The sequence below is a fragment of the Cetorhinus maximus genome, chromosome 18 (assembly GCF_964194155.1).
Source record: "Cetorhinus maximus chromosome 18, sCetMax3.hap1.1, whole genome shotgun sequence".
Lineage (NCBI taxonomy): Eukaryota > Metazoa > Chordata > Chondrichthyes > Lamniformes > Cetorhinidae > Cetorhinus > Cetorhinus maximus.
This window is the reverse complement of record NC_135896.1, coordinates 69607800-69625094: the sequence shown is the minus strand read 5'-3', so window position 1 is coordinate 69625094 and position 17295 is coordinate 69607800. Positions and strand designations below refer to the sequence as shown.

Sequence of the window (17295 nt, the reverse complement as noted above, 5' to 3'; positions counted from 1 at the left end):
CATTTACTTTCTCCCCTGTGACATCACACTATGATTTTCTTTAGAACACAGACTGTCTTTCATTGCTCCCTCTCAGGACCACTGTTTCATCCTCTCACTGCTCTCACAATGCTCCCTCTCAGGCTCGCTCTTTTATCATCTCGCCGCTCTGTGGTGCCGAGTGTGATTACTAAAGTTGGTGAGCTGTAGATGCAGATTGCCACATGGAAATATGGTGCTGTGGCGATAATGGAGACCTGACACAAAGAAGGGCCGGACTGGGGACTAAATATTATTAGATACAAGGTGTTTAGGAAAGATGGCGAAGGAATGAAAGGGAGGACAGGTTGCAGTGCTGGAGAGAGAGGATGTCCCAAATGAGTCAAGGGCAGAATCTATTTGGCTAGTGCTAAGAAACAATAAATGTACCGTTACAATGCTCAGTATATTTCATAGGCCTGGTGGGAACTGGTGGGAAAGATGTAGAGAAACAAATTTGCAAGGAAATTTACAGAGAATTGCAAGAATTATAGGTTGGTTTTAATAGGACACTATTACTATTCCGGTTTATTTAAGGTTAATTAAAGTGTAAAGGGAAAATAGGCATTTCTGGACCTGGATCTTAGAAATGAGGGTGGGCCAAGTGGATCAAGTGTTGTTAGGGGAACCTTTTGCAGGGACAGTGATTATTATAGCATAAGGTTTAGATTAGCTGTGGAAAAGGACAAGGAACAATCCAGAGTAAGACGGATTGATTAATTGGGGGAAGGCAAACCTCAGTGGAGACGGATCTGCCCAGATAATTTGGAATCTAAAGATTGGCAGGTAAGACTGTAATTGAACAGTGGGCTGCCTTTAAAGAGGAGATAGTTCAGATAGAGTCAAGGCACATTCCCATGAGGGACTGCCTCCTATGCTTTAACCGTTCTATGATTCTATATTAAGGACATTCAAAATTTGCAATATTAGCAAGTTGTGTTTTTGTTGTATTGTTTGAATCAAGATTTAAATCTGTTTTAATGTTTTTTAAGATAACAGGAATTACGTATAATTTCATGCTTGTTGCTAAAATCATACACCATGTATCTTAGTTATTTTCCCCTGTGAACAATTTGGACTATTTCTATTGTGTGTGTAAGATCCTTTCACTCTACAATTGTGAACCCTATGTTGCTGATCTAACTTATTTCTGAGGAATTTTCCCCCCTATTGTTGATATTTGAAATGAGCTAGTGAAGCTTCAGATTCTAAATTTCTACAGATACAGTATTAAGCGATATCTCAAGAGCCATCTCTTAATTTTCGGGTTCCTTATCTCAGATTCCGTGAAGGATTGAAAGTTCTTGGTGTGTTGGAAAACATTCAAAAATACCCAGAAGTATTTGCTGAGCTGTTGTGCTACAAACCTCAGAAGTTAACAGCAGAGACATTTGGAAAACTTTTCTCAATCAACTTTTCACCAGATGGAAGCAACAGAAGGATTGCCGAATCTAGAGTGATTGGCTTCTGGAGGGATTACTTAGCAGATGTAGAAGGTATGATTAAGATTTTACAGAATACGTTTATGACACACTGTCCTCTGTACATCAAACAATATCTATTCTGTACAGCTTATCTAGCATCTTCCTAGTAAAAGGGACTGAAGTATTGGCACCAAACTTTTACTTTCAGTTTTGGGCTCATGTTGTCAAAGGACAGTTATCATTAAAGATGAGAAGATGAAGAGGAGATTTGACAGTGTTCAAAATTATGCGGGGACTTGACAGAGTGCATGGGGGAAAACTGTTCCCGTTCATGGAAGGATCAAGAACCAGAAGGCACTGATTTAAAGTGATTGGCAAAAAAAGCAACAGCAACATAAGGAAAACCTTTTCTACACAGTGAGTGGTTATGATCTGGAATGCACAGTCTGAAAATGTGCTGTAGGCAGATTCAATTGGAATTTTCAAAAGAGGAATTATCTATAGATAAAAAAATTGAAGGACTGTAGGGAAAAGGCTGGTGAGTGGGACTAGCCGAATTGCTCTTCGGAGAGCCAGCACAAGCACTACAGGCCAAATGGCTGCTTCCTGTGCTATAATCATTCTATGATTCTATTCAATGATTGAAATTTTAACAAGGAGAATTTGCAAATAATCTGATTATTACTTTAAAATGTTTTACACGAGGTATGTTCTAGGTATCAGATAAATGTTCATTCTTTTTCGTCTTTGGAAAGCAGTCCCTGATCATTTGTTAATTAGCTTGAATAGATCAAAAGATGTGCGTGCTTTCTGGTTTGAGGTTTCTCAAAAGTTAATTTTAGTTCAGTCAAAAGTTTAGCAATCCTGGAAGAAACAATACTTTACATATTCTTTCACACATTAGTAGCAAGATTACAGTTCACATCTCGGCCAGAGAATGGAATTTAATCTATTGCACTTGGGATTTTCTAAAGTGCTGCCCCAAAGTACTTGCAGAAGGTGGGCTGTTGATGTGGCAGTTGTGTTTGCAGTGTAGGTCCAAAAACACTTTCAGACTGTTGTAGCTAAACTTCTTGAGGAGGGAATTGAGGTTAACCTGTCCTAGAGGTAGCTTTCTACTTAGCATTGGTGATGTGGGAAATGAGGGACGCTTCCAACGTCCCTGGTGACCATGTGTGCGGAAGGTGTGTCCAAATGCAACTTCTAGCTAACCGGATTTCGGAGCTGGAGCTGCGGGTGGACTCATTGTGGAGCATCCGTGATGCTGAGCAAGTCATGGATAGCACGTTTAGCGAGGTGGTCACACCACAGGTGAAGATTGCACAGGCAGAAAGGGAATGGGTGGCCATCAGGAACAGTAAAAGACTCAGGAATGCAGTGCAGGAGTCCCCTATGGTCATCCCCCTCTCTAACAGATATACCACTTTGGATACTGTTGGGGGGGATGGCCTCTCAGGGGAAAGCAGCAACAGCCAAGTTCACGGCACTGTGGGTGGCTCTGCTGCTCAGAGGGGCAGGAGGAAAACAAGTGGCAGGGCTATAGTGATAGGGGATTCAATAGTTAGGGGCACAGACAGACGTTTCTGTGGCCACAAACGTGAATCAAGGATGGTATGTTGCCTCTCTGGTGCCAGGGTCCAGGACATCACGGAGCAGCTGCAGGACATTCTGGGGAGGGAAGGTAAACAGCCAGTGGTCGTGGTACACATTGGTACCAACGACATAGCTAAACTAAGGGATGAGGACCTGCAAGCTCAGTACAGGAAGTTAGGAGATAAATTAAAATGCAGGACCTCAAATGTAGTAATCTCAGGATTACTCCCAATTCCACATAGTAGTGAGAGCAGGAATAAGAGGATAGACCAAATGAACACGTGGCTGGAGAGATGGTGTAGCCAGGAGGGATTCAGATTCTTGAGGCACTGGGACCGGTTCTGGGGAAGGTGGGACCTGTACAAACCGGACGGGCTGCACCCAGGCAGAGCTGGGACCAGTGTCCTTGCGAGGGCTTTTGCTAGTTCTGTTGGGGAGTATTTAAACTAGTGTGGCAGGGGGATGGGATCCCAGGAGTAGGATCAGAGAGGACAGATTCAGACCAGAAAAATGGAGGTAGAACATTAGCTAGGGACGTTGTGATAGACATGGAGTTACAGGAGAAGCAAAGTTTACAAAGTGTCCAGCAAGGGAAATTGACGGGGTTAAACTGTTTATACTTCAATGCAAGGAGTATTACAAACAAGGTAGATGAGTTAAGGGCACAGGTAGACACATGGCAGCAGAATGTCATTGCTATAATGGAGACCTGGCTAAAGGAGGGACAAAACTGGCAGCTTAATATCCCTGGTTATAGAGTCTTCGGACACTATAGAGTAGGAGATAAAAAAGGAGGGGAGTAGCACTAATGGTTAAAGAATCAATTCCAGTTGTGAGAAGGGATGATATACTAAATGGGTCAACAAATGAGGCTTTATGGATTGAGCTTAGAAATAAAAAAGGGGCAGTCACACTACTGGGAGTATACCTCAGACCCCCAAATAGTGAAAGGGAGATAGAAGAACAAATATGTAGGCAAATTTCTGCTTCTAAGAACAAGAGGGCAATAATAGTAGGAGACTTCAACTGTCCTAATATCAACTGGGATTCAAACAATATAAGGGGCACTGAGGGAGAAAAATTCATACAGTGTGTCCAGGAAAATTTTTTCAACCAATTAGTGACTAACCCAACAAGAGGAGATGCAATTCTAGACCTAGTCTTGGGGAACGAAGAAGGGCAAGTGGGTGAAGTGACAGTTGGCGACCATATCAGGGACAGTGATCACAATTCAGTTAGATTTACCATTACCATGGAAAAGGACAGAGATAAGGCAGGAGTAAAAGTCTTGAACTGGGGGAAGGCAAATTTTGCAGAAATGAGTAGGGACTTGGCTGAGGTGGACTGGACAGCACTGCTGGAGGATAAAACAGTGGAAAACCAGTGGGAAGCACGAAAAAGCGAGATCCTAATTGTACAAAGTAGACATGTCCCCTACAAAAATAAGAGTGGTACTGCCAAATCTAAACCCCCCCACCCCAGTTGTCTAGAGGAATACAGGGGAAGATCAAACAGAAAAAGAAAGCATACGATAGGCACCAAGAACTAAGCACTGTAGATAGCCTAGACGAGCATAGCAAGTGCAGGGAAGAAGTAAATAAGGAAATCAGAGAGAGGGCATGAAAAAAGATTAGCAAGTAAAGTTAAAGATAACCCAAAGATGTTTTACCAATACGTTAATGCTAAAAGGTTAGTTAAGGAAAAAATGGGACCTATCAGAGATGAAGATGGAAACTTGTGTGTAGATACAGAGGCTGTGGGAAGGGTTTTGAATGAATATTTTGTCTCCGTGTTTACAAAGGAAAGGGAGGATGTACATATAGTAGTCCAGGAGGAACACTGCGAGATATTGGACAGGATAGTCATAAAGAGAGAGGAAGTACTCGAAGGGTTGAAATCCTTGAAAGTTGATAAGTCACCAGGGCCAGATGGATTGTTTCTGAGGCTGCTGAAGGAAGCCAGGGAGGAGATAGCAGATGCTCTGAGGATGATTTTCCAATCTTCACTAGGTACAGGGGAGGTATCGGAGGACTGGAGAAATGCAAACGTAGTTCCATTGTTTAAAAAGGGATCAAAGGAAATGCCAAGAATCCAGAGGGAGGGGTCCAGGTGGAGGGAGAATATTGGAGGTGGGTAAAAGGATCCGTTGAACGGGGAGAGGACTCCTGCCCAAAGAAGTGAGCATGGAAACGAAGACGGCGGAAGAAGAGTTCAGCATCGTGCCGAGCCCGAAATTCATTGAGATGAGGGCGTAAGGGTATGAAACTAAGTCCTTTGCTGAGCACTGAACGTTCAGCATCGGAGAGGGGAAGCTCCCTGTGGATTCTTGCCTTCTCTTGATCTTTTCATTGAGAACTGTCGGCGTGACATTAGCCGTCTCAATTTCTCTGCTCCTCTCACCCATTCTAATCTGTCTCTCTCTGAACTTACCGCACTCCATTCTCTCAGGTCCAACCCCAACATTGTCATCAAACCCGCTGACAAGGGTGGTGCTGTTGTTGTCTGGCGCACTGACCTCTACCTCGCGGAGGCTAAGCGTCAACTCGCAGACACTTCCTCCTACCTCTCCCTGGACCATGACCCCACCACTGAACATCAAGCCATTGTTTCCAGGACTGACACTGACCTCATCTCCTCTGGAGATCTTCCTCCCACAGCTTCCAACCTGATAGTCGCCCAACCTCGGACGGCCCACTTCTACCTCCTACCCAAAATCCACAAACAGAACTGTCCCGGCAGACCGATTGTGTCAGCCTGTTCCTGCCCCACGGAACTCATTTCTCGTTACCTTGACTCCCTTCTCTCTCCCCTTGTCCAGTCCCTTCCCACCTACATCCGTGATTCCTCTAACACCTTACGTCACATCAACAATTTCCAGTTCCCTGGCCCCAACCGCTTCCTCTTCACCATGGACGTCCAATCCCTCTACACCTCCATCCCCCACCAGGATGGTCTGAGGGCCCTTAACTTCTTTCTTGAACAGAGGCCCGAACAATCCCCATCCACCACTACTCTCCTCCGTCTGGCTGAACTTGTTCTCACACTGAACAATTTCTCCTTTAACTCCTCCCACTTCCTCCAAATAAAAGGTGTGGCTATGTGTACCCGCATGGGCCCCAGCTATGCCTGTCTCTTTATGGGGTATGTGGAACATTCCTTGTTCCAGTCCTACTCCGGCCCCCTCCCACAACTCTTTGTACATCGATGATTACTTCGGTGCGGCTTCATGCTCTCTTCGGGACCTGGAAAAATTTATTAATTTTGCTTCCAATCTCCACCCCTCCATCATTTTCACATGGTCCATCTCTGACACTTCCCTTCCCTTCCTTGACCTCTCTGTCTCAATTTCTGATGATAGACTGTCCACCAATATCCATTACAAGCCTACCGACTCCCACAGCTACCTCGACTACAGCTCCTCACACCCCACTTCCTGTAAGGACTCCATCCCATTCTCTCACTTCCTTCGCCTCCGTCGCATCTGTTCTGATGATACTACCTTCAAAAACAGTTCCTCTGACATGTCCTCTTTCTTCCTTAACCGAGGTTTTCCACCCACAGTCGTTGACAGGGCCTTCAACCGTGTCCGGCCCATCTCCTGCGCATCCGCCCTCACGCCTTCTCCTCCCTCCCAGAAACATGATAGGGTCCCCCTTGTCCTCACTTATCACCCCACCAGCCTCTGCATTCAAAGGATCATCCTCCGCCATTTCCGCCAACTCCAGAATGATGCCACCACCAAACACATCTTCCCTTCACCCCCCCTGGCAGCATTCCGTAGGGATCGTCCCCTCCGGGACACCCTGGTCCACTCCTCCATCACCCCCTACTCCTCAACCCCCACCTATGGCACCTCCCTATGCCCACGCAGAAGATGCAACACCTGCCCCTTCACTTCCTCTCTCCTCACCGTCCAAGGGCCCAAACACTCCTTTCAAGTGAAGCAACATTTCACTTGCATTTCCTCTAACTTAGTCTACTGCATTCGTTGCTCCCAATGCGGTCTCCTCTACATTGGAGAGACCAAACGCAAACTGGGCGACCGCTTTGCAGAACACCTGCGGTCTGTCCGCAAGAAAGACCCAAACCTCCCTGTCGCTTGCCATTTTAACACTCCACCCTGCTCTCTTGCCCACATGTCTGTCCCTGGCTTGCTGCATTGTTCCAGTGAAGCCCAACGCAAACTGGAGGAACAGCACCTCATCTTCCGACTAGGCACTTTACAGCCTTCCGGGCTGAATATTGAATTCAACAACTTTAGATCTTAAACTCCCTCCCCCATCCCTACCCCCATTTCCGTTTCTTCCCCCTCCCTTTTTTTTCCAATAATTTATATAGATTTTTCTTTTCCCACCTATTTCCATTATTTTTAAATCTATAACTATAATACCCTGTTAGTCTTTCCACCCCACCCCCACTGGAGCTGTACTTTGAGTGTCTTGCCATCCATCCTTAATTAGCACATTCTCTTAGATAATATCACCACCTTTAACACCTCCCTGTTCCTTTGTCTGTAACATCTTTTGATCATCTGTATCACTGCTTGCTTGTCCCTACAACCCGCACCCCCACAACCCCCCAACTTCTCTCTCCCCCCGCCCCCCACTCCGACCTTAAACCAGCTTGTATTTCACCCCTCTCCTAACTTCACTCAGTTCTGCTGAAGGGTCATGAGGACTCGAAACGTCAACTCTTTTCTTCTCCGCCGATGCTGCCAGACCTGCTGAGTTTTTCCAGGTAATTTTGTTTTTGTTTTGGATTTCCAGCATCCGCAGTAGTTTTTGTTTTTATCAGGAGATAGCAGATGCTCTGAGGACGATTTTCCAATCTTCACTAGATACAGGGGGGGTATCAGAGGACTGGAGAAATGCAAATGTAGTTCCATTGTTTAAAAAGGGATCAAAGGAAATGCCAAACAATTATAGCCCAGTTAGTCTTATATCGGTGGTGAGCAAATTAGTAGAATCAATCCTGAGAGATAGGATTAATTGTCATGTGGAAAGGCATGGACTAGTCAGGGATCGTCAGCATGGATTTGTTAAAGGAAGGTCTTGCCTCACAAATTTGATTGAATCCTTTGAGGAAGTGACAAGAAGGGTTAATGAAGGTAGTGCAGTGGATGTTGTGTACATGGATTTTAGCAAGGCATTTGACAAGGTCCCACATGGCAAATTGGTCAGGAAAGTAAAAGCCCATGGGATTCAGGGTAATGTGGCAAACTGGATAAAAGGTTGGCTTTGTAACAGGAAACAAAGGGTAATGGTCGAAGGATGCCCTTGCGAATGGAAAGTTGTCTCAAGTGGTGTTCCACAGGGCTCGCTGTTTGTGTTTTGTATTAACGATTTGGACGTGAACATGGGGGCATGATTGGGAAATTTGCAGATGTCACAAAGTTTGGCCGAGTAGTGGATTGTGTAGAGGATAGCCATAATCTCCAAAACGATATAGATGGGTTGGTGGAGTGGGCGGTAAAATGGCAGATGGATTTTAACATAGAAGTGTGAGGTCATACATTTAGGGAGGTCAAACAGTTACAGGGATTACACAATAAATGGGAATATACTAAGATGGGTAGATGAAGTGAGAGATCTTGGCGTACAAGTACACAGGTCCCTGAAGGCAGCAGTTCAAGTAGACAAGGTTGTAAAAAAGGCATATGGAATGCTCTCCTTCTTTGGCAGAGGTATAGAATATAAAAGTAAGGATATAATGTTAGAATTGTATAAAACACTGGTGAGGCCACAACTGGAATATTGTGTGCAGTTCTGGTCACCACATTACAGGAAAGACGTAATAGCTCTGGAGAGAGTGCAGAGGAGGTTTACAAGAATGTTGCCAGGGTTAGAAAAGTGTAGCTACGAGGAGAGATTGGATAGGTTGTGGTTATTTTCCTTAGAACAAAGAAGGTCGAGAGGTGACTTGATTGAGGTGTACAAAATTATGAGGGAAATAGATAGAGTGGACAGGATAAAATTGTTTCCCTCGGTGGAGAATTCTAGAACCAGGGGACATAGATTCAAGATAAGTGGCAGAAGGTGTAGGGGGGACATGAGGAAGAACTTTTTTACGCAGAGGGTAGTGAGTGTCTGGAATTCGCTGCCCAAGTTGGTGGTAGAGGCAGAAACTCTAAACTCTTTTAAAAAGTACCTGGATCTGCACCTTAAATGCTGTAAACTGCAGGGCTATGAGCTGGGTGCAGGAAGGTGGGATTAGAAATAGCACCTGGGTGTCCTAGGGCTGGCATGGACAAGACGGGCTGAATGGCCTCCTTCTGTGATGTAACTTTTCTATGGTTCTATATTAAGGCATAGTAGCCAGGTTCTTTTGCAAATTCAGGCACTGTATTTTGCCATGTAACTTTGTACTTAAATAGATTGGTTCAAGTTATGTGCAACATTATTCACAGCTCAAATGCATTCATGCACACTGTGACTGACCATGTTAACATTTCAGAATACATTATCCATCAGAAGGAATTTTGCTTTTTGTTGATTAGTTCCATGTAGAATGGGAAATCTAGGCTGAAAACATAGTTGTACGGAACACTATCTTGTATTTTAAGTTGAAGGTCTTCCCTTCTATGCTGACCTACTGACTCTATCAAACATGCATCTGTATCCTGGTGCGCAAAGAATGAGCAGGGTGACTGGTCAAATCAATCAGTATAATCGGGTTCTATTGCACATCATTTTTTGTAAATTATCTATGTTTTCATTTCAGATGGAACAACTAAAGCTTCTTTTGAGGAAATCTTGACTTTTGCAACTGGTACAAATGTCAGTCCAGTTATCAGTTTCCTTCCTGGCCCCTCAATTAAATTCTTGCATAATGATGGAATAATACAGTACAGATTTCCAACAGGACAAACATGCCTCAATTGTTTGAAATTACCAATGTCAAAAACATATGAAGAATTTAAAGAATGTGTGGATTTTGCTATCTGTAATACACCTGGACTAAAAAGAATGTAATTCAGTAAAGATTTTTTCAATCAACTATTACATTTTGTATGTTAGTTTGTAGCAATTTTCTTTCTGTATTAGAAAATTAGTTACAGAAGTCTTGGTTTTTAATTTACCTTTATTTAGAAGGCCTTGCAAACACATTTGGAGCCCAACCCATGTGTTTAAAAGAGGAACGTATGGGTGGAGCATCTTGGTGTTGCTACAGCATATGCTGGGAAGGAAGCAGAAGCTAGTGAGAATTGCCAATGTAAATCTGCTGCCCTCCCAGCATAGCAATACATTTCAATATGCTGCGAGGGATACAGATTTATATTGGCATGTTCCATTATTTTCTGAGCTTGGTTGCACCATCAGTGAATAGTACTCAAGGAAAAGAACCTGGGCAGTGTCTCAACTTGCTCAGCTCTTTGCCTGGTTAGTTACAAAATGTTGAGGTCTAGTAGCAGTTCTGCTGTCTTTTCTGGCAGATGCGGTGTTGCACAAGGGGAGCCTAAAAGCAGAGGTGAGGGAAAAAAATTGAAACACCAGGAAGATTCAAAGTTAATTTTTTTTAAATCAATACATTATCCACAAGAAGGGATTTTGCATTTTTGTTTTGGTTAGTTAATATTACATGAGCTCATGAAATTGCTTAATTAGCTGATTGAAAGAGTTTTTTAAAAAGTTTGTTTGCATATGAAATCCTACATGTACAAGCAATAAATTTATAATCAGCTGCATGTGGACAATAAACACTGTAATAATGCCTCATTGGAACATGGCTCAAGAAGGTAGCATTAGTAGGAGAAATACAATTAAATGAAATTTTGGAATTTTCTAAACTTTAGTAAAATAGAATTTGCCAAAGTAATAGTTTGACTGACTTGAAACACTTCAGGTTTGTTTGTTTACTTTTTAAATGAGGAATTTGAGGGTTTTATTTTTACTTGTACACTTTTCGGAGTTTTTTTTCCACTAGTTTCTCCTATTTGTTGCCTGGAAAAGTATTTTATATTCTAATATTCCTAACCTTATAATGGATTATACTTGTAACATAAATATAAATTACTTTGTAGTGGTAACCCATGTAATTTTCTTCCAAAAGATTTTTCTAAAAGTTGTTTAGAAATTGTTACAGACATAGTTAAAAAGAACTCTTTTGCAACAAAAATGAATAAATGCTTTAACAGTATTAAAAGAATAAAATAGCTTGGTGGTGTTGGCAGCTTAAGGGTTCATTAGGTGTCAGTATTGTAAAACGTTTGTTCTTGTTTGTTTGGTGCATTTCTGAGAGAGACACTGCTTCACAAGTTGTACATTCTTCCTTGCACTGCACTGACTTGTTGCATCCTATCCAACTAAATACTAGTTGCTCTTTGAACATGATTTTTGGTTTTAGAAAAGCAATGGGTCAATCATTTAGAGCGTCACAAATCGATGGTTAGATTTCAATAAAATTCATACAGTATACCATTATTCAAATTTATATTTGCACTTCTGTCAATTTTTCTGCATTCCATAACGTTTCACAATGAGAAACCATTCTGGAACTAAATTTATCTAAAGCAAATGTAGCTCAGTATTCATTTGAACAAAATTTCTAAGCAATAAAAAGTAATAAACAAGCAATGTTTGGCATTTAAGATGAATATAGCAGGACTCAAAAGGAAAAGAAACATTTTTCTTAAAAATGCCTTTCAGTACAAAGAAGACTAATGCGAGTGAAGTAAAATTCATATAGAGTAGATAGTATGATAACTATGTACAAATTAAGTATTGTGTGAATAAATACTGTTTGTGAATAAAAGAAACTATTGCACTTGCACTAGCTACCTATCCTAGACAATTATCCACATGGTTTACTTTTACTGCAGAGTTGTTGAGTGTGACTGGCTATTATCAATACATAACAAATTTGAATTATGCAGAAATATAGAATTTAACTTCTCATACCACTTGAGGGGATTTGATCTGATTGTTTTCAACAATTAAAAAGAACATGAAACAATTGCTCAAACATCTTGGAGTAAAATGTGATAACTTCATCAGAAGAAAGCATGTTGTCTGACATTGAATTATCGAATCTCTTAATTTTCTGGAGTTGAAGCTGATTATGGATAAGTCAACCTATTAATAATAGACTTTTCAAGTTTTTAATGTTCAAATTGTGAAGACATCTGTAATCTGTAAAAAAAAATGTTGTAATTGTAGCTGGATGGAGTCTCTGAACATGAGTATGTTTCCATGTGTTTGCATAAATAAATTTTTTAAAATTGCACTTTTCCTAATGAACTTCAGATTTTTTTCAGGCTTTTTTTGTTTCATGAAACCAGTGAGATTTGTGACCAATTTTGAAAGGTTGATTTTTAATACTGCAAATTTGCTGTGGCTTTGAATGTTTAAAATTAAGTGGATTTTGCATGTCTTTCTTTGCTGTCAAACTTCTAATGTGCATTCATTCGATCGTTATACCTTAATTTTTTGTTTATTTTCAAATTTAAGATGGGCGCATATTACCATGGTTTGCATACCAATAACTTCGGTGCCTTGAGCAAAAGTAAGGTTTTCCATATGATTTTCCTCATGATTTAGTACAGGTGTGAGATTAAAATCACAAAGTCAGATTTGAGGGGTTTGTATTTTGTGTATTTCCGGCATGAGCAAAATATTGTATCTACTTTCATTTATCAATCACGTGCTCATATTATAGGCCTTCAGTTTATTTGAATAACATGCAGTTCGCTTTCCTGACAATTTAGGCCAGAATTACACTTCTGTATGAAGTACACCTGGAGTGGCCAAAAGGGAAGCTCCAAATAAAAGGACAGACATTCAATTTTTTTTTAAATTTTAATTTATCCAGAAACATCCTAATGCATTTTCCTCAATTTTGCCTTTGCCCTGTTACAAATAGATAATACATAAAATTTATAGTTCACTGATGGAAATGTGACAGGTCACTTTAACATTTGGCTTGCTTTCCCCAAGCTGCAGAGAATGCACATTGCCCTTGACAAGCTGGTGGTGAGCCTTCTATGTCCAAATTGGAATGATGTGTGACTTGAAAGGCACCGTGGAGGCGGTGGTGTTCCCATGCACTTGCTGTCTGTATCCTAAGCGGTTTGAGAGGTACTGTCAACAAAGCCATGGCAAGCTGCATCCTTAGGTAGTACACACTGCAGCTACGATGAGACAGTTGTGAAGTGTCAATGGTGCTAACGGTGCAGTAAAGGTGGAAACAGCCAATGGGTGGAATTTTCCGAGCCCACTGGCATGATAGGTGGCGTGTGTGGAATATATGACGAGACCCGTTTCATGTTCAGTCTGCCAACGGCAGGCCGCATTTCCTGCTATTGGCCGGTGAAGAGCTAATTGTAATACATCAGCATATAATTAAAAGGCCATCCCACCAGGCTCTTGGAACCCCGCCGTATTGTCTGTCCATGTCAGCGGGAAGGCACACCGATGTGTTTCACAACAGCAAACAGGCGACGTGCACTTGGCGGCCTTCACTTTGGGGGAACTGAGGTGAGTGAACAGCAGCGTTCTCCACAGCTCGCCTGTTGGTTACAGGCCTCAGGGGCGCCAGGGGGCGGAGGAAACTGATGCCTGGCCCCACAGGCAACTGCTGAGGGGGTGCATGGCGTCTGGGGGTAAGTACTGGCCAGCCTCAGAGGCAACTGCTAAGGGGTGGGGAGTGTCTGGGGGCAAGTGCTGGCCAGCCTCGGAGGTGAATGCTGAGGTGGGTGGGGGGGATGGTGTCAGGTGCTGCCCTGTGGCTGCATCCTGCGCACAGGCAATGGAGATGGTGGGCACGATAAGCAAAGGAAGTGGCCACGCATTAGGGACACCTGTATAAACTGACCACGCCTCTGCAACTAAGACAGATCAGGCGCAGCCACAGTGATATGATTGGGCCATGCAAGCATCGTGGAGGCACCAAAGGACCGCCAAGCGCTCCATACCTGGCACTGACTTGGAGTTCGCCACAACTTTATTGGACTGCACACATTGTACAATCTCCTCACCAACGCTGGTCATGTAGCAGTCACTGCTCCTTGCAATCTCAGCATCCTGGTTTGGACCAGTGACCCTCATGTCACAGGCTGACAGGGCAGCCATGCAGCGCACTCATCCCTGGCCATCCGACGGGTGAACAGCACACTCTAAGTGTTATGGAGCGGTCACACAGGGCCAGGAAAGATGCTAAGTACAGCCTTGATAAACACGTCCCTCTCTCTTTCATGCTGCAGGAAGACCACGTCAGGATCATGAATCCTGGTGACCTAGCTGTATGCCTGATGGCCTACAGAGACTGTAGAAGATGGAGGATAGAGCAACTGAGGCGCCTGGCCGTGCATATGCAGCAGCAGCAACCTCTTGAAGAAGGGGCAGCAGGCAATACCCAGGAGCGACAGTGAGCCGTGGCTAGTTGGCGCCTAGCGACACCCAGGGCCTATAGATGCTGCCTGCCATTCCTGCAGATGACTGAAAACCAGTGTCTCCAACGACGGCACATGTCTAGTGGCCTGGTGCCTCATATCTGCCACTTACTGCAGGATTTGGCACCAAGAGGACATGGAGGGCATCCACTGCCAGTGGCTGTGAAAGTGATCATGGCACTCAATTTCTATGCCAGTGGCTCCTATCAGGGCTCCACAGGTGATCTTTGGGATTTCAGAATCTGCCACCCACAAATGCATCCATGAGGTCACGGATGCCATCTTCTCCATGGCACACAACTTTATGCATTTCACCCAGGATAGGGATAGCTAGGATGCAAGGATTATTGGATTTGCCCTGATCTCAGGATTCCCACAGGTGCAGGGTGCAATTGACTGCACTCATGTGGTACTCAGGTATCCATCGTTACACTCAGTGGACTTTATCAACCACTCACTGAACATGCAGCTGATATGCAACCACCAGAAATGCATCCTGCAGGTAAGCACACGGTTTCCAATGAGTGTGTACAACGCCTACATCCTGAGTCGCTCACATATCCCTGCAGTCTTCCAGAGTCCACAGAGGCTGCAGGGTTGGTTCCTTGGGGACAAGGGCTACCCGCAGAGGCTGTGGCTGATAATACCCATGTGGCTGCCTTAGACTGCAGCAGAGCGACACTAATGAGGCTCATGCAGCAGCTCGCAACTTGGAGCAGACCATCGGGATGCTGAAGATGCGGTTCCAGTGCCTGGACCGGTCTGGAGGAGCCCCGCAATACAGTCCGCAGAGGGTGTCATGCATTATCGTCGTCTGCTGTGTCCTTTACAACCTGGCACTGCAACAAGGTGAGGAGTTGGCGAAGGAGGAGATGGAGGAGCTGCATATCTCCTCCAATGAGGAGGACACTGACGGCGATGAGGGTGAGGGGGTCCTTGATGACGATGACGGAGATGAGGCTCTCGCACTGGCTAGATGTGGCAGGCGCATTCAGGAGGGCCTCATAGCTGCCAGATTTTTTGGAGGATTATGACATGCAGTGAGGTGCCCCCACAAATCTTCACATCACAGTTGTGAAAGTTTGACCCCAGTCTAGCTTATCTTAGCACCAATACCGTCTGAGAGAATGTTCCTGTCATAGAGATGCACTGGAGGCCCTAATAGTCGCTCGATGGCAGGAGGATGATGACAACATGCAGTGAGGACACTCCATAGATCTTCACATGGTGTATGGAAATATCTGACTCCTGTTTGGCCGAGGGCAGCTCGCTTGCGCTCCATGATGAGGGCCATCTCAGAGAATCAGCCATAAAACTTCAGATGCTTCTGATGCTGTGTCCACCTTTTCTATGTCTCAAATTGAAGATGGTTGATGAGAAGAAACCAGCTCCCAAGAATGGAGCCAATAAAGCCTTAAAGAAACCCGCAGCAAAGGCCAGCAAAAAGTGGCGAAGGCCAAGGAAGGAGAGTTACTCCATTTACATCTACAAAGTGATGAAGCAGGTTCACCCCGACACCGGCATCTCCTCCAAGGCCATGAGCATCAGGAACAAGTTCGTGAACGATATTTTCAAGCACATCACCAGCGAGGCTTCCCGCCTGGCCCATTACAACAAGCGCAGCACCATCAGCTCCCAGGAGATGCAGACCGCCATGTGCTTGCTGCTGCCCAGGCAACTGGCCAAGCACGCTGTGTCAGAAGGGACAAAGGCGGTGACCAAGTACACCAGCTCCAAGTAAAACTCGACAATGGACTGAAAAACACATTCAGCACCTCAGCCCTTCAGGAGCTGGTGCACAGCAGATGCTGATGTGATGGGGGCCAGCCCCAACTTAAAGGTGCTGAGAGCACACAGAGTGTATGAGAGAACTCTGTGGCACCTGTCCACTACATTCTGGCAGCAATGACCAGCACTGCCGAGGTGCAGATATCAGTAATGTTTCAAGGGAGTGTGTGGCCAGACCATCACTTTGGTCTGAAGGCTACACAGAATACAGGGAAGAGGCCCTGGACTGAGACACCTGCCTTTATTTTGTGCAGAAAGGTTTCACATCTGAGTGACATGAACACTGTTCATCAGCACAAGGAGCCACAGGCAAGGAGCCATTAGAACAAAGAAAAGTACAGCACAGGAACAGGCCCTTCGGCCCTCCAAGCCTGCGCAGATCATATTGCCTGTCAAACTAAAATATTTTGCACTTCTTGAGGTCCGTATCCCTCTATTCCCATCCTATTCATGTATTTGTCAAGCTGCCTCTTAAACACCACTATCGTACCTGTTTCCACCACCTCCTCTGGCAGCAACTTCTTTCAAGTCGCTCCTCAATCTCCGTCGCTCTAGGGAGAACAATCCGAGTTTCTCCAACCTCCCCTCATAGCTAATAACCTCCAGACCAGGCAGCATCCTGGTAAACCTCCTCTGCACCCTCTATAACGCCTCCATATCCTTCTGGTAATGTGGCGACCAGAATTGCACGCAATATTCCAAGTGTGACCTAACCAAGGTTCTGTACAGCTGCAGCATGACTTCCCAGCTTTTATACTCAATACCCCTGCCGATGAAGACAAGCATGCCATATGCCTTCCTGACTACCTTATCCACCTGCGTTGCCACTTTCAGTGACCTGTGGACCTGTACACCCAGATCCCTCTGCCCGTCGATGCACTTAAGGGTTCTGCCATTTACTGTATAATTCCTACCTGTATTAGACCTTCCAAAATGCATTACCTTGCATTTGTCCGGATTAAACACCATCTGCTATTTTTCCGCCCAAGTCTCCAACCGATCTATATCCCGTTGTATCCTTTGATAATCCTCTTCACTATCTGCAACTCCTCCAACCTTAGTGTCGCCCGCAAACTTACTAATTAG

At 44.2% G+C, this 17295-nt stretch overlaps 1 protein-coding gene across 5 annotated transcripts in view; it reads left to right on the top strand.

The window, feature by feature from the left end:
• g2e3 (G2/M-phase specific E3 ubiquitin protein ligase) overlaps window positions 1-12257 on the top strand; it is a 182142-nt gene extending 169885 nt beyond the window's left edge. For all 5 annotated transcript variants that reach the window (XM_078562866.1, XM_078562865.1, XM_078562869.1 and 2 more), the window contains 2 exons: window positions 1300-1514; window positions 9756-12257. In XM_078562866.1, the coding sequence (XP_078418992.1) occupies window positions 1300-1514; window positions 9756-10006 (466 nt within the window). In that variant the 3' untranslated portion in view covers window positions 10007-12257. The remainder of the gene's footprint in view (window positions 1-1299; window positions 1515-9755) is intronic.
• The last annotated feature ends 5038 nt before the right edge of the window (window positions 12258-17295 follow it).